The following is a 26,329-nucleotide window of genomic DNA, read 5'->3' as shown; positions in this document are numbered from 1 at the left end:
GCTGCAAAGCATTAGTCTCCTGGTTGCTGAATCCTTTCCAGAGACCCAGAGCCTCTCCAGATGCACCTGTCCGCATGCTTTGAAAGCAAGAAGTCAGGCTTGCACCCCTTTCCGGCTCTCAGATCCTGTGGTTGGTTTCATTTTCTCCAGTATAGGAGGTATCTTGATTAGCCAGGACCTACTTAAGGTGGGGGAGCTCTGGTAGCATAGTGCCTAAAGCACTTGACTGCTAACCAGAAGGCTGGAGGTTCAAACCCACCAGCCACTCCTCGGAAGGAAGGTTGGGCAATCTACTTCCATAGTGATACTGCCTCGGAAACCCAAGGAGGGGTCGCTATGAGTCGGGTCCGACTCGACGGCACATAACAACAACAGCAGCAACTTAAGGTGGAAAATTATGCAGCTTGGGGGGGAGGGGGGCCTTCAGGTGAGTGGTGTGGATCCTCGGAGCTCTCTGCACCCCCAGCGGAGCAGCTACTGCAGCAGTCATGGTTCGACCTAATGGCTCCTACCTGGACTCCATCTGAATGGAACTCTGCTACTATAAAGAGCAAACTAAACTAGATACCAAAAAACAGTGCCACGAGGCACTTCCAGTCCAAAAGAGGGTGTTTAAGCAGTTTGACAAAAAAAAAAAAATTGCTCCACCAGCCCCAAGGAGGTGGCCTGAGGCAAATGGCAAGTGTCACACAACGTCGCTGTGTCCCACGGTGGTCCAGCACCCCAGATGTGACTGGATTTCCTGGTTGCACAAGAAACCCATCTCCAACCCATCTCCTTGACAGAAAGCCCAGGCATCCTTGAGGGGTGGCAGGCAGGGAGCAGGTGGGGGACCTATAGGGGGTGTTACGAGAGCATTTGGAAAGTCTTTCCTGCTCCCCATGTCATACCCCTAGTGCCCCCCTGGCCACCCTCTGTGAAGCTCCCCACCCTCCACGCAGCAATATCTGGAGCCCCTGAGGCCCCCAGGCTCCCCAGGGCTGTGTTCCCACTGTGCTGGCCATGCTGTGCAAGGGGTGGCCCACAGATTGGGGGAGTCCTGGGTTAGGTGTTGCTGGGCCCAACTGTTGTCATGACTGTCTCACTTTCGGCCTTCACGTCCCTGCCTAAGAACAAGGGACTCGTGGACTTGAACCTTTACCTTCACCCTTTTACCCACCCACAGCCAACGTCCCACCTTCAGCACAGTCTTACCTGGTGTCCTTCTTGGTAGCAAAGATTGCCCTGCCCTAGGTTCTGAGCACAGGGAATTTACACAAATACAGGCCACACCGGGAAGGCACGTAATAAGGGGCTCACCAGTGCATCGGAATCCTGGAACTGGCAAAGTGCATCTCATGAGTAAGCAATGAGTAGGGTCACCCTCAGAGCTGAGAGCAAACGCTACCCTGCAGGGTGGCAGGGCACGTTGGAGCTTAGCAGGAGACGTGGCCTTAGCGACCCCAGCCTGACTCCTAACATCCTCACCCTTACCACAAAAAGGAAGTAGCAGAGAAGAGGGCATTAGCTTACCCAAATCTCCTTTGTTCATTCATTCATTCATTCATTCATTCATTCCTCATCAAGTTTATTAAGTGTCTTCCCAGTACCACACGCTGCAGACCCTGGGGACACAGGGGGACGCTGAACCAATCTGATGTTGCTGTTGGGAAGCTTGTGTCTCATGGGGGAGGCAGAAGTGACTCCATATCAAATGGGCATGTCATCCCCATGTGTGCCTGGAGGACAGGAGCCCAGTTAGTTCAGTGGGAGCACATAGAAAAGGGAGTTGACAAGGCATCAGAGGCGCCAGCCAGGGAAGTGGTCCCTGAAGACAGAGCTGAAGGATGAGTGGAGTTGCCAGGGTGGATGAGGCTCCAGACCGAGGGAAGGATATGGGTGGCTGGGGATGTGAGGGCAGAGGAAAGCTGGCTGGGCTCGCCTGGCTTTGAATGACACTGCTAACAACGCTAACAACCAACTGATGTTAGCTATTTCTTCATGCACAACTCTGCACACTTTGGAATTGTAAATAAAACCATTTCATAACTCTGGTTATGTAAGAACCTTGCTATCTGTCAGGACATGTCAACAACATCTTGTCAGGAGACCACAGATCAAAACTGGTGCTCAACCTGGTGAGACCCCTGAGACTCTGGCCCCTAGTTACCCTTCAAGTCTGGAATTGAACTCACTCCTGTGGCTTCCAGCCGAACAATAGACAGGCATGTGGGGTGAACATTTACATCAGGTAGATACAGTTCTTAGAGCGATCGATCATGGGAGAACAGAAGGGCAGTGTTTGCACAGGGAGACATCTCAGGGGACAGGAGTGCCTGGGGAGGGAAGGACACAGGGAAGAGGTCACTACAGGGAGGGAGTGGGAAGAGAGCTGTTACACTGTGAGGAATGGCAGTCAATGTCATGAAGCAAAATGTGAATGAACTGCTGTGTGTAAAATGAATTTGCTCTGTAAACTTTCACCCAAATTACAATAAAAATTTAAAAAAAAAAAAAAAAAACTTGTGCTCAAATAAGGAGGCTGAACATAGCTGGGCCTCGCCTTCCCAATCCATCTCCTTGATGGAAATCCCCAGAATCTGTGAGAGGAACAGGTGGGGGTGTATTGAGGGCAGTCCAAAAGTCTCCCCTGCCCCTCAAATCTTCACCCCACCCAGATCACCTTCTGAGGAGCCCGGGCCAGAGAGGACACCACAGCTGTGTGGAGGTCTTCACAGAGCTCCAAGGTCTGGTACTTCACAGTTTGCAGAGCCCCTTTCCATGCAGCCCTAAAGCAGACAGGACCTACAGCCTCATTTCACAGGCTGGAAACAGACTCCAGGCTGAGCAACCAGTGGCTGAGCTGGAGCCAGCACCCAGGTGGGCTCCTGGTGGAAGCCCCTGCCCTGTACCCAGGTGGGCTCCTGGTGGAAGCCCCTGCCCTGCACCCAGGTGGGCTCCAGGTGGAAGCCCCTGCCCTGCACCCAGGTGGGCTCCTGGTGGAAGCCCCTGCCCTGCACCCAGGTGGGCTCCAGGTGGAAGCCCCTGCCCTGCCTCTCAGGGCAGAAGAGGGGCAATGTGGGCAGGTGGGCCTCTCTCAGGGGACAGGGGCACACAGTGGGGCAGAGTGAGGCACTGAGTTCTCGGGGTATAGGGGGAGGCCTAGAGGCTGGAGAAAACTGCTCAGACATTGTGCCCCTCAGTGGGATGTGATGGCACCCGGACACGCAGCTGAGTGTTCAGTAAAACACCTACTAAGGCAGGAAGCATCGCCCCCAGCAAAGCCAGATTCCAGGCAGGAACTGACTTGCTCATGTCATACAACAGGGAGTGGAAGAGGTAAGATGTGAAACTGAGTCCATCTGTCTATAGCAGAGGAGCTGAAGGACCACTCTGGCTGGGCAGGCAGGACGGGACAATGCTGGACACGAGCATAGGCTTGGTGGCTCCAGGGAGTGGAGGGATTGATTGGCCAGATCTGACCTGAGAGGTGCTCAGGTAGCCGTGGTAGATTCACCCTCAGCCACCAGAGAGCAGTGTTGGGCCAACTGTGCCTCTGCCCATTGGTGGACTAGTGGCCCTTAGCATCTTGCTCTGAGTCCTTGGGTGGTGCAAACAGTTAACATGCTCGGCTGCCAACCAAAATGTTGGAGGTTCAAGACCACTGAGAGGTGCCTCAGAAGAAATTCCTGGTGATCCACTTCTGAAAAAGCACCCATGGAGAGAACTCTATGGAGCCCGGTTCTACTCAGACACACATGGGGTCTCCATGGTTAAGAATCTAATTGAATCGCTTGACAACACCCAGGTTTTAGCCTCCTGCTTGTTGAAGGTCCACTTTACAGGCAGGGCCTGGGGCCTAAAAGGTCAAGCTCATCCAGGCCCAGGCTGTTTGTAGGGCAGTGTGGCATTTGGCTGCTAACCAGAAGGTCAGCGGTTCAAACCCACCGCCACAGAAGGAAGATGGAGTGATCTACTTCCATAAAGATTTACAGCCTCGGAAAGTCAATGGGGGTTGCTATGAGTCTGAATCAACTTAATGACAGTGAGTTTGGTTTGGTTTGGTTTGGTTTGGTAGAATAGCAGAAAGACTATGGCCCCACTTTTGTTCAAATCCTGGCCCTACTGTTTTTTGCTTGCTTGCTGCATCTGTGATTCCTGTTTCTAGGTATATCTGGTATCAATCTTCCTCCCCACTGCCACTGCCCTAGTTGGAGCATCCATGTTTTCTTGCTTGGATGATTGGAAGGAAGGGAGTCCACAGATCACCCTGTGTCCATTCCTACCCTACCCCACCCAGACTCCCTAGGGCAGCCAGACAAAAAGATCTTTCGGAAATGAAAATCTCATCCTGTCACTCTTTAGTAAGCCCTTCACTGGCTCCCCATTCCACTCTTGCCTCTCCCCCAAGTCAAGTCAGTCTCATGGATGATTTCCAAGGCCCTTTGTGACCTGGCCACTGTGCCTTGTTCCAGCTGCACCCAACTGTCCCAAGTCCCACCCATTCAGCAAACTCCTCTCTACCCCTCTGCCTTTGCTCCTTCTGGAACCCCAGCCTAGGCCTCCTCCCAACCCTGTTCTGTGTGGCCTCAAGGCCATTCAGCCCTCCTCTGAAAGATCTGTCCTAGGCCTCCCCCACATGGTCCCTGGCAGAATTGTTGTTGTTGTCGTTATGTGCTATTGAGTCAGACCCAACTCATAGTGATCCCTCCCTGGGTTTCCAAGGCAGTATACTACAGAAGTAGATTGCCCAACCTTCCTTCCGAGGAGTGGCTGGTGGGTTTGAACCGCCAGCCTCCTGGTTAGCAGTCAAGCGCCTTAGGCACTTCTTGTTGTTGTTGTTGTTGTTGTTATGTGCCGTCGAGTCAGCCCTGACTCATAGCGACCCCTCCTTGGGTTTCCGAGGCAGTATCACTACGGAAGTAGGATTGCCCAACCTTCCTTCCGAGGAGTGGCTGGTGGGTTTGAACCGCCAGCCTTCTGGTTAACAGTCAAGTGCCTTAGCCACTATGCTACCAGAGCTCCCTTAGGCACTATGCTACCAAAATTAGGGCCCCTTTTCCACCCTAAGGAGCAACTGGACCAGCAATCCCCACATGATAAAGTCATCCTCTGGCTCGTGTGTCTCCTCCCACCCCCAGCAGCTAGCCCAGGGCTGCATGAAAACCTTGCAGATGGAGATAGAACGAACCATTTACTGAGCACCTACAGAGGCCAGCTGCTCTACCTCAGCTACTTTGCTTAATCTTCATGGCAGTGTTGCAAAAGAAATCTGGTCACCCTCCTTTTATAGGGGAGAAAGTGAGGCTTAAAGACCCAGAGCCAGTTGTTCAGAGGTGCTCAGAGGCCAGGAATGGAATCTGGGATGTTGTCAGGCTCAAGAGCCACAGGTCTCCTTGGCCCTCTTCCCAGGTTAGGTCATATCAGGAGAGCTGCTTAGCGGCATGACTCAGCACCTTGGAGAGACTCAAGGACAGAGCTGGGTGGGGAAGTCACAGAGCAGGAGAGAAGGAACCAAAGGAAGGGGGTGTTCCTTCAGCAGTGGTCTCATTCTGGTGTGCAAGGTGGATTGACTGACCTGGTGATGATCATAACATAACAGCCAATACTACTGATTACTCAGGAGCCCTGAGTGGCATTTGATTGCTAAGCAAAACATTGGTGGTTGGAAAAGACCTGGTAATCTGTTCCTGTAAAGATTACAACTTAGGAAACCCCATAGGGCAGTTCTACTCTGTCATATAGGGTCATTATGAGTTGGAATTGACTCAACAGCACACGACAGCAAGAAATCAGTCACTTACCACGTGCCAGGCAGTGGGTGAGGCACCCTACTGGCCTCTTCTAACCAACTCAAACCAAGTAACAAACTCACTGCCCACAAGTTGATTCTGACCCATAGTGTCCCCCATTGGGTTTCCAAAGCTATAAATCTTTATGGAAGCAGACTGCCCTATCTTTCTTCTACAGAGTGGCTGGTGGATTCGAACCATCCACCTTTTGGTTAGCAGCCAAATGCCTTAACCACTACACCACCAGAGCTCCTTTCTAATCTTTTCAATAGCCCTATAAACAGGGGCTCTTATTAGCCCTAATTTACAGGTGAGAAAACTGAGGCTCAAGATCACACAGCACACTAGAGGTAAAGCCAGGTGTGCCGGTTAAGTAGTGTGTCAACTTGGCTGGGCCTGGTTTTGAGTGGCTGGGCAGCTGGATGGAGTTACTCCCCATGATGAGGCTGGTCATCAACTCCATGGTGGAATCTCCTGGAGCAGCTGAGTAGCTGCCTATGGGTCTGCTCCCAGTGAATAAGGAGAAGCTTTGAGAAAGGTCTCTGAGGTTTTGGCATGTTTGAAACCTGCATTTAGCCGAGTTTTCCTTCAGCAGCCTGCCATGCTAGCCCTGCCGATTTTGGAACTCTTTCTGGACTTGAACTAGTGGCCTGCCATGTTGTTTGATAATCTTGGGACTGTGCCATTGTTCTTGTTGGCCTTGGGTTTGTCAGCCTCAGCAGCCAGCAGCTGCCTGAGTTCAGAGAAGCCTTCAGCTTCAGTGGGCCAGGAGCAAGAGGCAGAACTAAAGCCCAAGGTGAGGGACCTTCACCCAGGCCCTAGCGCTGGCACTTTGAACTCAGATGTCCAGCCTTCTAAACTTCTGTTTGTTAAAATCACCCACTCGTGGTGTTTCTCTGTTAGAGCAGCACAACAGGACCAAAACACTGGGACTCAAACCCTAGCAACCCAGCCTGCGCTTCATCCAGTACCACACTTTTCTAAACTGTTGGGTGATGATTTGCTTAGTCTTGGGAGACGAATTACAGTTGTCTGGGCTCTTTTGCTTGAGGCCCAAACTCCCACTAGTTTGGGCACTCCAAGCTTTTCCCAAAGATGGCAATGAAAGCAGAGTACAGTTGGTCATGAAGAACTTCATGCCCGTAGGTTCCTCTGGGCATTGTGGGAGGGGACACACCATCTCCTGCCCTGGACAACAGCTGCGTAAGTTAAGGCCCCCTCCACTTTGCAGCATCTTCACTGTCCTCCTCATGCTCCTATCACCACAGAAACCCACATCCAATTATAAGCAGCAAGGGGGTCACGAACTTGATTCCCATGGACTTGACCAAGAGCTGTGTCCCCAACTCGGAAGTCTTTGAGGTCTCCTCCGCCAAGAGTCTTGACTTCTTCTTGGCGGCTCTTGACACCTTAGTGCACAGAAATCAGCATCATTATCATGCCTTATTTTCTGATCACAAAAGAAAATGAAACCAAACCCTAAAGAATCTTTACACACACACACACACACACACACCACACATACACACCACACACACAATTAGGCTTCTAAACAAATTCATCATGGTTGCAGGATACAAAATCAAAACACAAACCTCATTTGTATTTCTGTACACTTGAATGAACAATCCAAAAATGAAATTAAAAAAGCAATTTTATTTACAATAACTTCAAAAAGAAAAAAAAAAGGAATTAATTTAACCAAAGAAGTACAAGACTTGTACACTGAAAACTACACATCTCCTCACTTATTGATTACCTCATTGTCTGACATTTCACATTTACAAGAATAGTAAAAAAAAAGAAAGAAAGAAAATCTACTAATTAGCATTTGCATATTAGAAATAGGTGTCTAGCAGTAAGGACCTCTGGTGTGAGAGGCGAGAATAATACTGGCTGTGCTGGTTAAGGTTATGTGTCAACTTGACTGGGCCATGATTCTCAGTGGTGTGGCAGTTATGTAATGATGTAATCATCCTCCACTATGTAATAGGACATGGTCATCCTCCATTTTTGCATAATGCTGACTTTCACATAATCACCTGATCTTTGGGACCTAACTATGTTGATAAGTGAAGAATGTGTGTACAAAACATTGCTAAAGGAAATCAAAGAAGGTCTAAATAAATGGAAGAGAGCTGTGGTGGTGCAGTGGTTAAGTGCTTGGTGAGTCAGCCATTCAAACCCACCAACAGCTCCTCAGGAGAAAGGCATGGGAGTCTGCTTCTATAAAGATTACAGCCTTGGAAGTCCTATGAGGCAGTTCTATTCTGTCCTATAGGGTCACGATGAGCTGAAATCAATGCAACAGCAATGGATTAAATAAAAGGAAAGACACTTAATGTTCATAGACTGGAAGACAATATTGTTGAGATGGCAACACCACCCAAAATGACCTACAAGTCAATGCAATCCTTAAATCCCTATTAAAGTCCCAATTTCTTTTCTTTTCTTCTCTTTTTCTTTTTAAGAAATGAACAAGCTGATCCCCAAATTTGTATGGACTCAGAATAGTCAAAACAATTTTGAAAAAGTAGAACAAAGTTGGAAGACTCACACTTCTCAATTTCAAAAATTTCTACAAAGCAACAATAATCAAAACAGTGTGCTATACTGGCATAAGGATACACATGTAGATCAACAGAGTAGAACTGAGAGCCCACACACCCTATCTCTTCTCTGTACTTGTGCAACTGGTTCTGGCACAATCTATCTGGGGGAAGGCGGGCAGGAATGTGCTTAGGGCTTTGGGGCCAGCCAGAGGGGCACCCTTCTATATTTCCTAGTAACTGCCTGGAAGGGGGAGTTCCAGGGTGTAGGGCAGGTAGCTCACAACCACTGTTTGCTTATGTCGTGGTTGTCACCATGGTCCCCTGAGAGCTGGGCAAACTAAGGAGCTAAACATAACCTCTGGACCTGAGTTGGAGAAGGTATGTACTATGGGTGGGGGTGGGGGTTCTCCTTCACCAGAGCCTTGTTAGGAGGGAAGGAAAGTTAACCCTTCTGGCCCCAAGACATCCTGCAGGCCTCCTACCACAGGACTCATGGTGATTGTGGTAGTTACGTTTGTGTGTCAACTTGGCTTGGCCTGGTTGAGTGGCTGGGCAGCTGGTGGTAGTTATTCCCCATGATGAGACTGGCAATCATCTCCATGGTGGGATCTACCACAACCAGCTGAGTAGCTGCCTTTGGGATGTGGTCTGCTTCCTGTATATAAGGAGAAGCCTTGGGAATGGTCTCTAGCCTATGGCACGCTTGGACCCTGCATGTAGCTGTGTCGTTGCTCAGCAGCCTGCTATGCTCTGCTGACCTTGGGACTTACAATGGACTTAAGTTAATGGCCTGCTGTGTGGTTTGGTAACATTGGGACTCTGCCTTTTTTCCTTTGTCAACCTTGGGGCTTCTCAGCTGCTTGTGATTTAGACCAGCTGTAAGAAGCTGGTGTTGTGTCTAAGGCATTTGACTGCTAACCAGAAGGTTGTTGGTTCAAACCCACCAGCCACTCTGTGGAAGGAAGACCAGGCAATCTACTTCTGTAAAGATTTACCACCTCGGAAACACGATAGGGGTCGCTATGAGTTGGAATGGACTCGATGGCAGTGGGTATGTTTCTTTTTCCTATTGAGCACATAGGAGCTCTCATGGTGCAGTGCATAAGGCATTTGACTGCTAACCAAAAGACTGGCGGTTCAAATACACCAGCCACTCCACAGAAGGAAGATGGGGCAATCTACATCTGTAAAGATTTACCGCCTCAGAAACCCAATAAGGGTCACTATGAGTTGGAATCAACTTGTTGGCAGTTGGTTTGGTTCTGGATTGGTTTGAGCTGCTAAACAAAAAGTCAGTGGTTCGAACTCACCAACTGCTCTGTTGGAGAAAGATGAGGCAGTCTGCTCCCCTGTAAAGATTTACAACCTTGGAAACCCTGTGGGGCGGTTCTCTTCGGTCCTATAGGGTAGCTATGAGTCAGTACCTCAATCTTCTCATCTGTAAAATGGATTTAATGATGGTACCTACCCCACAGGGGTGTTATGTGATTTGAATGACATAATGCACTTAGGGTAGGGCCTGGCACAGAATAAGCCCTCAGGAAATGTCATAGACCTGCATTATTCGATATGATAGACACAAATCACATATGTTGTTATTGTTATTGGGTGCCATTGAGTCAATTCCAACTTATAGTGACCCCACAATAGAGTGGAACTGCCCCACAGCGTTTTCTTGGTTATCATCTTTATAGGAGCAGATCTTTCTCCTTTGTGGCAGCTGAGTGGGTTCAAACTGTCAACATTTCAGTTAGTAGCCAAGCATTGAACCATCAAGCCACCAGGGCTCCTTACACGTCACATGGTGCTATTTAATTAAAATTAAATTAATACTTCAGTTCTTTAGTCATACTAACCACATTTCACATGTGGTTAGTGGCTACCACATAGTGGGCAGTCCAAAGACAGAACTGTAGAAAGATTTCCATCACTGTAGAAAGTTCTGTTGGATGGCACTATAGACAGTGGTGCACACAGTAGGTGCTCTGTGCATCTTCATGGTCTGTGTCAGGGAAAGAGCTGAGATGAGATGTCTCTGAAGGCCAGGCCTGTACCTTGTAGTTGACCCCTGACATGCTCACTCTGGGTCCTCCTGCCCAGCTCTACTTTCTTCCAGCAGTAACTGGGGCGTCTCCTCTTAGAGGGATTAGGGTGAGAAAGGAGACTGGTGGGAAACGGGCAGGATTAGAGCTAATGAGAGGGCAGTGGAGGAACCCAATCCCTGGCCCCGGACAGCCAGGAGGGAAGTAGGTGTACACAGGCAGCTGAAGTCAGCAGAGATGGAGCTGGAATGTGAAGTGGGGTGAGGCTGGGAGTGCCGTTACCTAACTCCTGAGTCCACAGGCGGCACCTCAGATGGAGGGAAGAGGCCAGAGACAGACCCTCCTTCTCCTGATTCAACTCTATCTGGGATCCCAGAGCAAAGAACATATCTGACACTATCCCCATGGTTGAAAAAGGCCCTAGAATGGCCCAGAATGGAGGCCTTGGATAACCTAAAGGTGAGGATCCAGGATGGCCCAGGAGTAGGGGACCTGATGAGCCCTGGGCAGAGTAGCTTGGTCTAGCCCAGCTGCTGGGGTCTAGGCTAGTCCAGAGGTGGCTTCAGTCCATGCAGACCCTCTCAAGGTTTGGCCATGTGGCCATCACTATGGTCCCAAGCTGATGTACTTGTATTTTATTTTACCAACACCCTTCCAATGCCTCCTCCTCCTTTGTTCTTTTCAGCATCATTTACTGGCATCAGCGTTCATGTGCCAGGCCCTGCACCAAGGCCTATGCCACAGAGATGGTCATTGACCAAATGGTCCCTGTCCCCTGGAGCTTCTGACAACATGGAGGATAATCCCTTAGCTGTGCACAACTCCTGAGAGTCTATATACTCATTAGTTCTTCCCACCAACCATGTGAAGTGGGCAGGGTAAGTATTCATCCTTGTATTTTATAAATGAGGTTAGTGGCGCTCTGAGATGCCATCTTGAAGGTAGGCTTCAGGGAGGAGTGGGGAGCAGGGTACCTCCAATAGTGTAAAGTCAAGCAGCATGATGAAAAGGAAAGGGCAAGGAAGCCTACTAGTTCCTTCACCAACTGGCATAAGTGACCCCATAACTCCTTCCCTTCCAAGTGAACCCCCCTCACCTGATCAACTGTTTCTTGTTGTTATTATTTGCCATAGAAGTGATTCCAACTCAGGGTGACCCACGTGTGCAGAGTAGAACTTCATAGCGTTTTCAAGGTCATGGCCTTTCAGAAGGAGATTGCCAGGCCGGTGCCATCCAGCGACTCTTGATCAACTATTTGAAACCCAAAAAACATCCTCACCTTCCAAGGCCATCAGTATTCCCTACCTCTCCCTTAGGGCAGCAGTCCCTAACTAGTCAAGGAGCTGTTGCAGGGGACAAGGGGCCCTGGACAAGGCCCCTCCTTGCCCTGATGACCTCAGCAATGGAAGGAGAGGGCAGCAGGGTTGGAGCGCTCAGCCTTTCCTGTGTCGCACTTCACAGGGCCAGCTATGCAGGACAAGATTAGAAAGACATCAGAAAAAGTAGTGTCTGTTCCATGAAAAACCAACCTCCAAGGACACACTTTGAGCTGCATTTTTCTAGAATTTCTGCTCTAGCCTGTGCTCTTCCTGAAGGTAGATGTTCAGTACAGAAGGGCACGTACCTCCTAACCTCTTGATTATGCAAATGAAATGTTTGCAGGTAGACTCAAACCCACAGACTTGAACACTGTTAGAGTGTTTTCAGGGGCTGGTTTGCAGAATCTCAGCTGTGGGGTCTCTTCATTAGTGAGATGGGAAAACTGAGGTCCAGAGAGAAAGGGTGCTAGCAGGGAGCCAGTCTTTCTCCTTGAGATCCCCCTTCTCCAGGGCATCTGGAGGCCTGGGAGCACTGACATAGGTTTTACAGGCCCTCATCCTGGGCATCCAGGCCATGGGCCAGCCTCTTTCCCTCCCAGCTGCCTGCCCCTGGCAAGGCTTCTCTAGTACTTGCTCTGGCACCTGCATGTCCCTCTACCTGTCCCAGAGCCAAACACGGGACCTCACTTAATCCCAATTATGTAATGTGCAATCCAAACAGTTGGCCAGGGAGGAGGGGCTTGGAGCCACGCCCAGGAATGGGGGCAAAAGGCCCCAAGTGGGTCAGGGCTGAGACACTAGACTTGACTTCCACCCATAGTGGTCAGCACTCCTCCAGCCTCACCTGGGACCATGAGTGGCCACGTCGGAGACCTTAGCCCCAAGCAGGCAGAGACCCTGGCCAAGGTGAGAGCCCTTCCCCGGGGGAGCCCTGGGGAAATGGCCTAGAGGGCAGGCGGGTGACCAGAACCCTGCCCCACTCTGTTGGTTCAGCAGGTCTTACTCTAATCTGTCGATTTAGAACATCCCTTTCACAATTTCTCTCTTTACTGTGACCTGCTCCAGGGCTAGATCCAACAGTGCCTGGTAACATCAGCCCTGTCCCACAGGGGGTGTGGGAGCAGCCAAGAGAGCTTCCAGGCAATAGTGGGGAGATGGCCACTCAGGATCCAGTCTGCCTTCTCCTCACCCAGGAGCCGGCTCAGAGAACTTTATCTGATAGCTGAGCCCCCTTCTCTCTCCCCCCCAGACCCTGTAGGTGGCAGTTGAAGGGTGCCCGTGGTCTGCCCTCTGTGTTTTCCCTCCCTCCCTGGGGCACAACCTTGAAGGATGGCAGATCTGGTCTGCATAAGCCAGAGAGTCAAAGCAGGGTGTGTTGTCATTCCCATGGTAACTGGGGAAGAGGTCACCTAATCACTAAACATGATTTTGTGGAAAATGGGATGAAGAAAGAAGACGCATTGGTGGGCTAACACTTGGAAAACTAAGAATACATCCATAATCCAATCCATCTACCCACCACCCAACTATTTATCCTTTCTTCCTTCTCCCTGTCTATCTATCTATCCACTCACACATTATCCCACTAACCTACTCACCCATCCATCCTCCCAACCACCTATCCATCTATTCAGCCTTTCTTCTACCCATCTCTTTTTCTTTCCATTCACCCACATGTCCATCCACCCACCCACCCACTCATTTATCCATCCATTCATCTACTCTTCATTTCTTACATCCACTCACCCACCCATTCATCCATCCATCCATCCATCCATCCATCTACCCCACCCCTCTGCCCACTCACCCATCCAATCATCTGTCTCTTTCTATCCATTCATTCACCCAACCCTTCCATCAGCATGGGCCAGGTTTATGTGGGAGGAGAGGAGGGATGATGAAAATAATCATTGAGACTGGAGGCCAAGGCTCAGCATCTCTCTTCCTAGTTCCGAGAAAATGTCCAGGACGTGCTACCTGCCCTTCCCAACCCTGATGACTATTTCCTTCTGCGCTGGCTTCGAGGTGAGGGCAGAGGTGGAGGAAGTCAGGGTGAGAGGGCAGTGAGCGGGGCTTGGTCCTAACTGCTCCAGAATGACCCATGCTCCTTGGATCTGACCACATCACCTTCATTCATATGCCCAGCTCCAGGAGAGGGGAGGGGGCAGGAAAGGACCCCCACAGGGTCCCCCAGTGCCCTCCACAGCTCTCACCACCCAAGAGTAGGGCAAGGTTGCTATAATACAGCCTCTTTCTTCCTTGTGCCTTCCTTCAATCTTCCTGTAGCTCGGAACTTTGACCTGCAAAAATCAGAGGCCATGCTTCGCAAGGTGAGACTCACCCACCCTGGAGATTTGGGGAGAGGCACACCCTGAGCCCTTACCTCCATCCCCTGCTCAGGGGTACTGGGAACCTAGAGGGACCTCACCACACATTTCCTTTTCAGTACATGGAGTTCCGGAAGACCATGGACATTGACCATATCCTTGATTGGCAGCCTCCAGAGGTGAGGCCAACACCCCACACACCTAAGTCTTCCACAACATACTACCCAAGCAGCCTCTGGGTCACTGGGGACAATGAATGAAGAAAATTCCCTGGGGGCTTACAAAATCCAGGCCTGGGTTAAGATTTTACCTGCATGAGCTCATTTAATCATTGTAACACTATGAGGTGGGGACTATCACCCCCATTTTACAGATGAAAAAACTGAGGCCCAGAAAAAGTTAAGCAGCTTTCCTGAAGTTCTACAGCCCCAAGATGGGGCTGGAGTTTCAGCTCAGGCCTTTCTGACTCCCAGAACTTGACTCTTAACCACTAGAGTTAGACTGCACCTCTGTACCTCTCTCCCATAGAACCTTGCTGGAAGCATCCTGTTTGGAGGAAAGAAATTCATTCCACTAGGACATTGGTGATGACAGTCACACTATTGGCATCTTAGTAAAGTAATGATCACAGCTTCATTTGTGGGGCATGTGCTTTGCCAACATATCTTGGGGACTTTCCTCAACAGTCCCATGAGAGAGGGAGGGATTCCCCAACTATTTTACAAACAATGAGGAGGGATGAGGCTCAAAGAGTGTCACTTGCCCAAGGACACACAGCAGAATCTTTACTTGAAGCACGTCTACTCCCCTTCAGAGTTCATATTCTCCATCATTAAGCCCAAACTCCCTTGCTGTTAAAGGATATGGGAGACATTGGGGGCCAAACTAAGGAGCCCAGAGGCTGAAGGCCTGACCTGATCTGACCTGAGACTTGGCCTTGGCGTTTGCCTACTGTGAGCAAAGTCCTCCCCCATGGGACCCTCAAGTGTCTCCCTTGGAACAATAAATAGCTACACCCTTCAGGAGAGGACAGTACTTTGTACTTGGGACGTGGTGTATGGTGCATGGGCTCACGCCCCCAAGCTAGTCTGGTCTGGGAGTCTCCAGGAAGGTGTGTCACGTCAAGTTCTGTGTGTCGTTTCATGCTCAGGTGATCCAGAAGTACATGCCAGGGGGCCTATGCGGTTACGACCGTGATGGCTGTCCTGTGTGGTACGACATCATTGGGCCACTTGACCCCAAGGGACTGCTCTTCTCGGCCACCAAGCAGGACTTGCTCAAGACCAAGATGAGAGATTGCGAGCGCATCCTGCATGAGTGTGACCTGCAAACCGAGCGGGTGAGGCCCAGGCCAAATAGAGGGGAGGAAGGGGAGAGGATAATCTGCCTGGGCATGGCCCAGTTAGGGGGTCAAATCCCAGCTCTGCCAATTGCTGTGTGGCCTTGGAAAGTCACTTCACCTCTCTGAGCCTCAATATCCTCACCTACAATCAAGGATGATAGTAAATAATGATTGTGAAGATTACAGAAGATAATGCAAGCTAATGGCTAAGCACACAGAACCTAACACTTACTTCTTGTGTAATGCTCAATAATCCACATTTCTTGTCCTGAAAGGGCTAGAGAGATTAAAAAGCTACAGGTCCTTATGTTGTTGTTATTTGCCATCGAGTCGAACCTGACTCATAGCGACCCCTCCTTGGGTTTCTGAGGCAGTATCACTACGGAAGTAGATTGCTCAACCTTCCTTCCGAGGTCCTGGTGTTAAGTACTGTGGTGGTACAGCACAGGGGCTGTGGGAACATAGAAGAGAGCACATAATGGCCTACAATGGCTGCTATTGTTATTTCCTCTGAGTTTTTGCACCTGCTGTTCCTTCTGTCCGGATCACCCTAGCCCCCACCATCCACACTGGCCTCCCACAACCTCACTTGGCCCTTTCTTATTCATCCTTCAGGTCTCAAACTTAGATGTCACCTTGTCTGACTCTACATTCTGAGTTACGTGCTCTCTTCTGTGTTCCCACAGTCCCTGTGATGTCGCACCACAGTGCTTAACACCGGACTATGAGGACCTGTTGCTTTTTAATCTCTCCTACCCTTTCAGGACAGGAACTGTGGATTATTGAGCATTACACATCATAGTCTCAGTTTGGGGCACAAAATAGGTGCTTAATAAATACTAGTTGGACAATGGAGGGATAAATGGATAGTGGACGAGTAAATGGATTGATGGATAGGTGGATGAATGAATGGGTGGATGAGTGGATGGATGGTTGGATGGACGGATGGATGGGTGGGTGGGTGGGTGGATGAGTGGACGAGCGAATGGATGGTTGGATGGATGGATAGATGGACGAGTAGATGAGTGGATGGATGGTTGGATGGATGGATGGGTGGATAAGGAAACACATTTTCTGCTTTGTCCACTCACTCCTATGAGAACAGAGTTGGGAGGCTGGGAGAAGCCTAAGGGGGACATGTGCTTGGGTCACCATCTCCCAAATTCTGTGCCTGCATCCTGAACTCTGGGACTATGCCTTGCTCTCATCCTCACAGCTGGGGAAGAAGATTGAGACCATCGTAATGATATTTGACTGTGAGGGCCTGGGCCTGAAGCACTTCTGGAAACCGCTGGTGGAAATGTACCAGGAGGTGAGGAACAGGTCCAAGGAGGTCCCTCCTACTTGCTTTGATGACTAGCTTAGTCTTCTGCAACTTTGTTGCCTACTCAGAGCCAAGATTTAGGGAAAGGTGGGAGCCTTCCTGAGCCCTATTACTGCAGCTCAGGACTGAAAGAGCCTTAATATGTTTCCTAAAGGTTCCATAGGGGAGCTCTGGTAGCATAGTGGCTAAGGCACTTGACTGCTAACCAGAAGGCTGGCGGTTCAAATCCACCAGCCACTCCTCGGAAGGAAGGTTGGGCAATCCTACTTCCGTAGTGATACTGCCTCGGAAACCCAAGGAGGGGTCGCTATGAGTCGGGGCCAACTCGACGGCAAATAACAACAACAACAAAGCTTCCATAGACAGGCTCAGGACAACACTACTGAGACCACAGGGTCTCTGCCAGACCCTTCCTAGCCCTGTTATCCCTAACTCCATGACTCAAGCAAGTCATTTCACCCCTCTATACTTCCATTTCCTCATCTACAAAATAGGAACAACACTGTCTGCATGTCAGAGATATAGAGATAATTCAGTGAGTTGATAAGTAATGTATACACAGTTCTTGGCAAACGGTGAACATTTAATAAACAGTCATTATTATTACTACACTATCATTACTACAGCATTCACTGTAACGATGGAGATTATTATGTACTTATTATTAGGGTGTGATTGTAATAGTCTAAGGGGAGATGGTGCCCTCCAGAGGCCAGTGTGGGTGACAGCAAGAAGAGAAACCATCCATAGCCCTCCTCTCCAGAGAGGAGATTGCAGAGGGAATAGGGACAGGAGAGAATGAGGTGTGGGCTCTGATGGGGTCTCTCTATTGGTTCCATAGTTCTTTGGCCTCCTTGAAGAGAATTACCCAGAGACCCTCAAGTTCATGCTCATCGTGAAAGGTGTGTGGCAAGTGACCTAGCCCTCTGTGCCTCTCTTTCCTCATCTGTGCAATGAGGATGAAAGTAGTGCCTTGTTCCCAAGGTGGTTGTGAGGCAGGTTGGTGTTTGGTTACATGCAAATCACTTAGCGCACATGCAGAGTAAGCACTGGATAACTGGTAAGTGCAATGGTTGGCGAGAGGAGCCAGCTCTGACATCAGCCCTTCCAGGAGCGCCTCCTCACTTCTCTTGCCCATGCTGATCCATCTCTCTCAGACTTCCTCTGGCACCATGAGTTAGTATCTTTCCTGTTTTCTGCTTTGTGAGAACTCCAGTTGTCTCATGTGTGTTCATTGTGCTTTCCTGGCTGAGCTGTCTGCTCCTTGAAGGCAGGAGCTCTGGTTTTCCACTTCTGTTGTATCCTCCATGGATCTGGGGCCACGGTTTATGCTCCATAGATACATCACTACTGTTTGGGTGGTTGTTGTTTGGGTGGGTGGGTGAATGGGAGTTTGATGGTTGGCTGGTAGGTTAATTGGATGCTTGCTTGGTTGGCTAGTTGAATGACTGTTTGGTTAACTGTCTAGACATCTGGCTAGATAGGGTGGCTGTCTGACAATTTGGTTGATGGGGTGACTGGTTGCCAGATTAGTGAGTTGAGTGGCTGGTTTGTTTTTTGGATCTTGGGTAGTTGGCTGTCTGATTGTTTGGATGGTTGGCTCTCTGGTTGGATAGTTGGCTGAGAAGGGAGCATGTTGGCTGGTTAGGTGGTTGTTTAGTTGACTCATTTTCAGGTTGGCTGATTTGTTGGGTAGCTGTTTAGCTATTTAGTGGGTTATATGATTGGTGGGTTAGCTGACTGGTGGCTGGTTAGAAGGTGAGTTGTTTGGCTGATTGTTGGCTGGTTGGCTGGTATGTTAGATAGCTTCCTGGTTGACTGTAGATTGGCTGATTTGTTAGTTGGCTGATTGGGTGACTGATTAGCAGTTTGGTTGATTGATTTGTTTGTTGGTACGTGATTGGTTGGGTAAGTGATTGGTTGGGTGATTTATTGGATGGTTGGCAGCTGGCTGACTGTTGGCTGATTTGACATATTGGTTTGGGTGGGTGGGTGCAAGGCATTGGAACTGGTCAGCATCACTCATAACCACTCTCTTTCTCTGGTTGTGACTTGTGGGGAGTGGCCAAGTAGAATTATTTTCTCCCCATTATCCTTGCTTGTGTCTCTCCAGCCACCAAACTGTTCCCTGTGGGCTACAACCTCATGAAGCCATTCTTGAGTGAAGACACTCGCAGGAAAATCATAGTGCTTGGAAGTAAGTAGTTCCAGCACCACCCTCTGAGTTCGATGACTGAGCTTTGGAGTGAGGTTAGCCCATCATCCCATCCAGACTTCTACCCTTAGAGTCAGAGGCTCCTCGTTTCCAAAAGTGAGATTGGTCCTATACCATTGAGTTTACTCAGCTACTAATGCTTCATTCCCTGCCACACCTCCATCTCAGTTTCAGTTTGGTTGCTGGGTAACCTCTGGGCTTTGGACCTCAGTTTCCTTTCAATACTCATTACCTCAGTAAAGGCAATGTGGACTGAGGAGGATGGGGAAGAAGAGTAAGAAGAGGAGCTGTGAAGAGGAGGGTGGCCCAAGAAGGGGCTGGATAAGGAAATCACAGTGTATCCATTGATGAGTTTGGGGGCAGCCATGAAAAATGGTGCTGTGAGTGAATATTTAATGTGATGAAAAATGTCATTAAATAAAAATACCAGAAATAGTAGATCAGAAATGGATGTGGACAGTATAATCGTATTTCCATAAAAACAAATACATATTTTCTGAAGGAAGTACAACCAAATGATTTGTGAGTAGTGAGAAATCAGATGGTTTTAAATTTTACTATTTGTATTTTTCTGTATGTTCTAAATTTCATACAATGAGTGTGTATTGATTTTATAAGTAGGAACAATGTGTTTAAAAGTGACAGAGCAACAGAATAAAGAGAAGAGAAATAGTTCTTAAACCTAAACTAATGACCTTATGCTTGGAGGGTAACTTGTCTCAAACAGAATGGTCAGATCATAGAATCAGAGTATCTGAGGATTGGGGAGGATCTTAAAAAGCTCTAATTTTTCTCTGTTTTCCTGATATCTGGACCTCTGATGCTGTCCAGTTCTACTGGGATAGGAAGATTAATGGATCATTAAGTAGCCTGGTCTGATAGGCCTAGGTCCCTGCCTTCTAATTCACTGCCATCAAGTCAATTTTAATGCATAACAACCTCTCCTTGGGCTTCCAAGGTGGTATTTCTATGGAAGTAGTTTGCCCAATCTTCCTTCTGAGGAGTGGCTGGTGGGTTTGAACTGCCAGCCTTTTGGTTAGCAGTCAAGTGCCTTAGGCACTACACCACCAGAGCTCCCATCCCCAAATCTGAGAGCAGTATGGATTAGTGCCACACTCCAGGACCCAAATCCAAGGCTCCATTTAGTGCCCCAGGGGGCTCTATGCATTAGGCTCCGATGTACTACTCATTATGATCTTCACCCATATCCTACTGGAGATGAGAAATGTCCTGTGGCCATGGGGTAGGGTGGGTAGCCTAGATTGGCCACAAGTCTGGAGACATGGTAAACACTTCATGACCCAGAACACTTTTAAGTAGAATATTGAAAACAGTAACGGACATTATGGTTGTGTGAGTAAATGAGGGGGGTATCCACCCAAAGGTCCAAGTTTGCTTATCCCCCACCAAGAGGTCCAATTTGGGTATGCCATTTACTCACTGTGTGACCTCAACAAGACACTTGACCTCAGTGGACCTTCATTCTCCTTGAGACAATTAGACTAACTCTTATCTTTACTGCTCATGACTGGGAGACCTCAAGAACATGGAAATCCTTAGGGAACATTGAGTTTCTGATGGAAAAATTTAGAAGCAGATAGTCATGATGATTGTACAGTATGGTGAATGTAATTAATGTCACTGAATTGAAGATGTAAAAAAGTTGAAATGGTAAATGTTTTGTTATATGTGTGTGTGTATAATTTTAAATTTTTTAAATTATCTATGTATATATAGAGAGAGGAGCTCTAGTAGTGTAGTGCCTAAGGCACTTGATTGCTAACCAGGAGGCTGGCGGTTCAAACCCACCAACCACTCCTCAGAAGGAAGGTTGGGCAATCTACTTCCGTAGTGATACTGCTTCAGAAACCCAAGGAGGGGTCACTATGAGTCAGGTCCGACTCCATGACACATAACAACAACATAGAGAGAGAGAGAGGGAGGGAGCTCTGGTGGCACTGTGCCTGAGGCATTTACCTGCTAACCAGAAGGTTGATGGTTCCAACCCACCAGCTGCTCTGTGGAAGGAAGACAGGACAATCTACTTCTGAAAAGATTTACCACCTCAGAAACTCAATAGGGATTGCTATGATATGAGTTGGAATCAACTTGGTGGCAGTGGGTTTGGGGTTTGGTGTGTGTGTGTGTGTATGTACATATATAATTTACCACAATTTTTAAAACTTTTTAAAGAAAATATGTGCAAATCTTTAGTCAGGGAGAAACATGTTTCTATAAAGCTAGAAAAGACATCCTGAGGCCCAGGATGCTGCTAAATTGGCCTTGGCAGCTTCACCTCTATGGGGCTTCTCCTGGTGGGTATGAGGAGCTGATGGGTCTACTCCATGTGTGATAACCACCTTCCATTCTCCTTGCCCCCAGGCAGCTGGAAGGAAGGTTTGCTGAAACTCATCAGTCCTGAGGAACTGCCTGCTCAGTTTGGGGGAACCTTGACTGACCCAGATGGAAACCCCAAATGTTTAACCAAGGTATAAAGAACCCCAGGACATGAGAGGGGAGTAGAGCTGCATTCACTCCACAAACATCTGAGAGAACCCTGTGAGCCAGATATTGAATAAGACAGTCCTGGCTCTGCCCTCCCATAGCCCTTAGCAGCAGTGCAGGCAAACAAGGAATGAAGGAATGTTGACCTAAAGGGATGAGCTGGGAGAGGACCCTGGGGGCCTGTGAGGTCCCAGAGGAGGGTTTGACCTTGCCTAGAGGGTAGGGAGGGAGCTCTGGTAGCATAGTGGCTAAGGCACTTGACTGCTAACCAGAAGGCTGGCGGTTCAAACCCACCAGCCACTCCCCGGAAGGAAGGTTGGGCAATCCTACTTCCGTAGGGATATTGCCTCAGAAACCCAAGGAGGGGTCGCTATGAGTCAGGGCTGACTTGACAGCACATAACAACAACAACAAGAGGGTAGGGATGGCTTTCCAGAAGAGGTAAGGGGGACAGGGTGAGCAGGATACTTCTTGGAGAAGATGAAGGTGTCTCAGGCAGGAGGAAGAGCAGGAGTAATGACAATACAAGGGCAAGAACCGATCAGTCCCTATGTTTGCAGATCAACTATGGTGGAGAGATCCCCAAGTCCATGTACGTGCGGGACCAAGTGAAGACTCAGTATGAACACTCAGTGCAGATCAGCCGTGGCTCCTCACACCAGGTGGAGTACGAGATCCTGTTCCCAGGATGTGTCCTCAGGTAGGCACAGGCCACCGTCCCAACCCTGGCTAGGGCCCAGCCCCTGGGGTACCTGTCTGGTTGAGTGGAAACTGCTCCCATCCCGACAGGTGGCAGTTCTCATCAGACGGTGCAGACGTCGGCTTTGGGGTCTTCCTGAAGACCAAGATGGGGGAGCGGCAGCGGGCAGGCGAGATGACAGAGGTGCTGCCCAGTCAGCGCTACAACGCCCACATGGTCCCCGAGGATGGGAGCCTCACCTGTGCAGAGGCTGGCGTCTGTAAGTCTGTCCTGCTGGGCCCTGGCATCAGAAGGTTGGAGCCAAGTGTCCCATGGTTTAGAGGAGCAGTGACTCCCCTAGGGACACACAGCCTAGGTTAGTGTCATCATTCATACGGCTGCTCAGTCAGTTCATATCTGTGAGCACTTCCTGTGTGCCAAGAGTCGGAGATGACACAGACATAACAGGCGCTGAAGGTTTGAGAGCACTTGGGCTATGGGGCACAGATGAGGGGCCTGAGGGGCCGTAGAGCAGGTGTCATTTCCTCCATGAAGCTCCTGGGTAGCACAGTGCTCAAATACTAGCCAGAGGTTGATGATTGAAAGCCACCCAGATGCGCCTCAGAAGGAAGGACTGCATATCTGCTTCTGCTTCCAAAAGACACAGCCTTGAAAACCCCATAGAGCAGTTCTACTCTGCACATGTGGGGTCACCCTGAGTTAGCCCAACTAATAGCAACTTATCTATTACTTATTTATTATTATTATTATTATTATGAACATGTGAAAACTAGGGTTCTGAGAAGTAAAGCAACATGTCCGGAGCTATACAACTATACAGCACAGCAGCTCGGTGTGGTGTGAGGGTCCCATTTCAGCATAAAAGCCCAGTTGTTGCCAAGTTGACTACAGTTTGGCAACCTCCTGTGTATCAGAGAGAGCTGTGCTCCCTAAGGTTTTGGATGGCTAATATTTTGTCAGTAGAGCATCAGGCTTTTCTTTGGAGGCCTTTCTGGGTACATTCAAACCTCCAACCTTTCAATTAGCAGCCAAGTGTGTTGCCATTTGCACCAACATCTTACCAATCTAGAGCTTCAAGTTGCTCACCTGTGAAAAGGGATTATAACCCCTGCCTCTTGGGGTGGTTATGAGGGGACAGAGGGTGTGAAGAAGACATGGCCCAGCATCCCACTTAGTCTAAGGGGGCCGAGAGGCTTCTGATGGGTCCAGCTCTCCCATCCCCCACATCCCCATCATGTGGGCATTCAGGTATGGAGACACAATTGCCTTTGTTCCCATTGTCAGTAGGTGCAACTAAAGCCAGCCTAGGCGTGGTGCCAGGAGGAGGTGTCTGTTTACAGGGTGCAGGGGAGCTGTTCCCATGGGAAGAAGGAGTGGTGAAAACGTGGCCCAGTTTGGCAAATAATGCCAATGGGAACACAAGCTTGTCCTCCACTGTAGCCAGGGCAGAGACGCAAGGGGTGTGAAGCCAGACCCAACTGCCCATCTGTCCATCTGTCCCCTCAGATGTCCTGCGCTTCGACAACACCTATAGCTTTGTTCATGCCAAGAAAGTGAGCTTCACAGTGGAGGTGCTGCTCCCGGACGAGGGCATGCAGAAATACGACAAGGAGCTCACCCCTGTCTAGAAGGCCCCCTCTTTCTCAGAGACCCCTGCTTCTCTGCTTTCTCTACATATACCTCCACCCCCAGCAATTGATTATTAGTCCGCCGGACCCCAAGGCATTAGAGAAAAGGCCTGTGGGAGGTTCAAATGCTGTAGATGGATCTGGAAATGTATAAGAGGCACCACCTTTGAAGGGCGTGAAAGTTGCAGGAGAGGCAGAAGGCAAGGGTGAAGGTGGGAAGTGGGATGTCACTGAACCCCCAAGCAATAAGAAAATGAACCCCCTAGCCTTTGTCCTCAGTTATCTTAAGGCATATGTGTGTGCTTGAATTACCTTCACTATAAACTGTGAGCTCCTTGGATTGGAGACCTATCTAAATTATTTTTATGTCCCCTCCTCATATGTTGTTGTTTATTGTTGTTTTAATTGGGTGCCATTGAGTGGACTCCAACTCATAGCAACTTCATGTGACAAAGCACAAGTGGCCCATAGGATTTCCTAGGCTATAATCTTTACAGAGCAGACCACCAGGAACAGATCACCTGGTCTTTCTCCTGTGGAGCGGTTGGGGGTTCGAACCACAAACCCCTCAGTTAGCAGCTGAGCCCGTAACCAATGTGCCATCGTGCTCAGTGTATACCTGTGGAGTTGAAAGGAGGTAGGAAGCAGGTGGTTCATGGATGTGCACAAGGAAGAGCCTGGGCCTATTTCAGCACCTTGGACAGTGGTGATGGCCTGGAGGGAATGGACTGTATGCTGGTGGAACCAGGTGACTCAAGCCGTGATTTCTGGGAGTGGCTACCACCTGGGGGTCCCAGCCACAGAGGTCCATGTCCCTCTGAGAGGAGATCCTGTGTCAGGCTCAAGCTGACTCGGACACAGAGCTTTCCCAACCCTTCATTCTCACCTTCACTCCCTTCCCGTGAAGCTCACAGTTTATGTTTTAAGCAATTCAAGGATCTCTCTTGGAAGCAAAGACAGTCATATCTGGCTGTAGTGGCCACGTGGCAATAACAATAAAGATCACAGCTGTCATTTGGTGAGTTCTCTCTATATGCCAAACAGTTGGCCAAGTGTTTGATGAATTTACTTCATTCCACTCTCACACTAGCCCCTGAAACCATTTTGTTTTGTTTTTATAAATTATTTTTGTTGTTATTGAAAATGTACACAGCAAAAACATACACCAATTCAAGTTCCTGCATGTACGTTTCAGTGACGATGATGGCATTCTTCAAGTTGCACAACCACTCTCACCCTCCTTTGCTGAGTTGTTCCTCCCTCATTAACATAAAGTCATTGCCTTCTAAACCAAACCGAAACAAACTCACTGCCATCAAGTCAATTCCAACTCATAGTGACTCCCTTTGGGTTTCCAAGGTGGTAAAACTTTATGGAAGTAGATTGCCCGGTCTTCTTTCCGCAGAGTGGCTGGTGGATTTGACCCACCAATCTTCTGGTTAGCAGTCCAATGCCTCAGGCACTACGCCACCAGAGCGCCTTCTGCTTTCCAAGGTGGCTATCTAATCTTGCTATCTAAGCTGCTGTTGTGAGTTTGATCCCATAGAAACAGACCTTAAAAGGGCACAGGGCTCAAGGCAGATGATTTTTACTGGTTGAGCTAAACTATTGTTTGGTTTTAAGAAGACTTCAGGGATATTTTTGGCTTAAGGTTTAAATATTACTTCAGGGCAATAGTTTCAGGGGTTCATCCAGCCTCTACAGCTCCATAAATCTGAATTCCATGAGGATTTTAAATTCCGTTCTGCATTTTCCCCCTTTTGAACATAGAATATATCTATAGAATCTCCCGTCAAAATGTTCAGTAATGGTAGTCAGGAACTATCCAGTTCTTCTGGCCCTGAGACCACTTGTAAGGAAACTGAGGCTCAGAGAGGTGAAATCCCTCACCCAATAACACACAGCTCTTAAGTGGTAGATCTAGGGCCAGGGTTTTAATTGTCTTTTCTTTACTCCAATGACATTGCTCTTAACTGGCTATAATAACAGCTCCTAAGATCCTAGTTTTATGACAGAGGAGAGAATTAGGGACTTATTTGTCCTAGATCTTCCAGGAGAAGTGGCCTGGGTATCATCCTCCAGTCCTTATTTGTGAGCTGAGGCAACAGAGACCCACAATGTTAAACCAGCTTGTCCAAAGACACTCACAGCAGCACTGGACAGGGTTTGTCCTTCTAAACCCAGAACACTGTCCACAGCTCACATGGCTTCTATGAAGCACAATCCACTTACATCCACCATGGCCCTGGCTGGTCTGAGGAGAGAAACCATGGCTCCGGAACTCCCTTCCTAACTCCCTACTCTGAGATGGGGACATGGAGACCATGGCTTGAGTCCCAGATCCTGACACAACTCTTGCCAGAGAAGAGTCCAATTATATCAGGGAATGTGGGAGGATGGGAGCCAAGGCCATGGCTGGTTCCATGAGAGGCTCTGTGAGATGAGCTTCAGGGTGGGCCAGCTGGATGCGAGCCATGGGCACAGTATCAGGCCTGACTCCAAGCCAATCATGTTTGCCAGGAGGGACAAGACTGCCTCCTTCCTGGGCCAGGGGGAAGGGGAGAGAAGGAAGAAGGGGAAGAGGAGGGAGGAGAAGGAGGAGGG

At 49.0% G+C, this 26,329-nt stretch overlaps 1 protein-coding gene across 1 annotated transcript; it reads left to right on the top strand.

Moving 5' to 3' along the window:
* The first annotated feature begins 12,536 nt into the window (after window positions 1-12,536).
* On the top strand, window positions 12,537-23,725 carry LOC103208243 (SEC14-like protein 3). Its single transcript, XM_042782706.1, has 12 exons — window positions 12,537-12,590; window positions 13,634-13,709; window positions 13,971-14,014; window positions 14,131-14,190; window positions 15,162-15,350; window positions 16,570-16,665; window positions 17,519-17,579; window positions 18,791-18,874; window positions 21,275-21,381; window positions 21,958-22,097; window positions 22,187-22,356; window positions 23,604-23,725. Exons 1-12 carry the CDS (start codon window positions 12,537-12,539, stop codon window positions 23,723-23,725), a joined length of 1,203 nt encoding a protein of 400 aa, XP_042638640.1.
* The last annotated feature ends 2,604 nt before the right edge of the window (window positions 23,726-26,329 follow it).

Source organism: Orycteropus afer, unplaced genomic scaffold, assembly GCF_000298275.1.
Source record: "Orycteropus afer afer isolate SDZICR_OR568_19922 unplaced genomic scaffold, OryAfe1.0 scaffold00420, whole genome shotgun sequence".
Taxonomy (NCBI): domain Eukaryota; kingdom Metazoa; phylum Chordata; class Mammalia; order Tubulidentata; family Orycteropodidae; genus Orycteropus; species Orycteropus afer.
This window is presented reverse-complemented; position numbering and strand designations above follow the sequence as displayed.

What these genes read in the sequence shown, in the direction of transcription:
- LOC103208243 (XM_042782706.1), top strand. Translation starts at nt 12,537, where the DNA reads ATGAGTGGCCACGTCGGAGACCTTAGCCCCAAGCAGGCAGAGACCCTG. An exon ending in CAGAGGCCATGCTTCGCAAG is followed by an intron (nt 14,015 to 14,130) that starts GTGAGACTCACC and finishes TTTCCTTTTCAG; the next exon opens with TACATGGAGTTCCGGAAGAC. An exon ending in TTGATTGGCAGCCTCCAGAG is followed by an intron (nt 14,191 to 15,161) that starts GTGAGGCCAACA and finishes TTTCATGCTCAG; the next exon opens with GTGATCCAGAAGTACATGCC.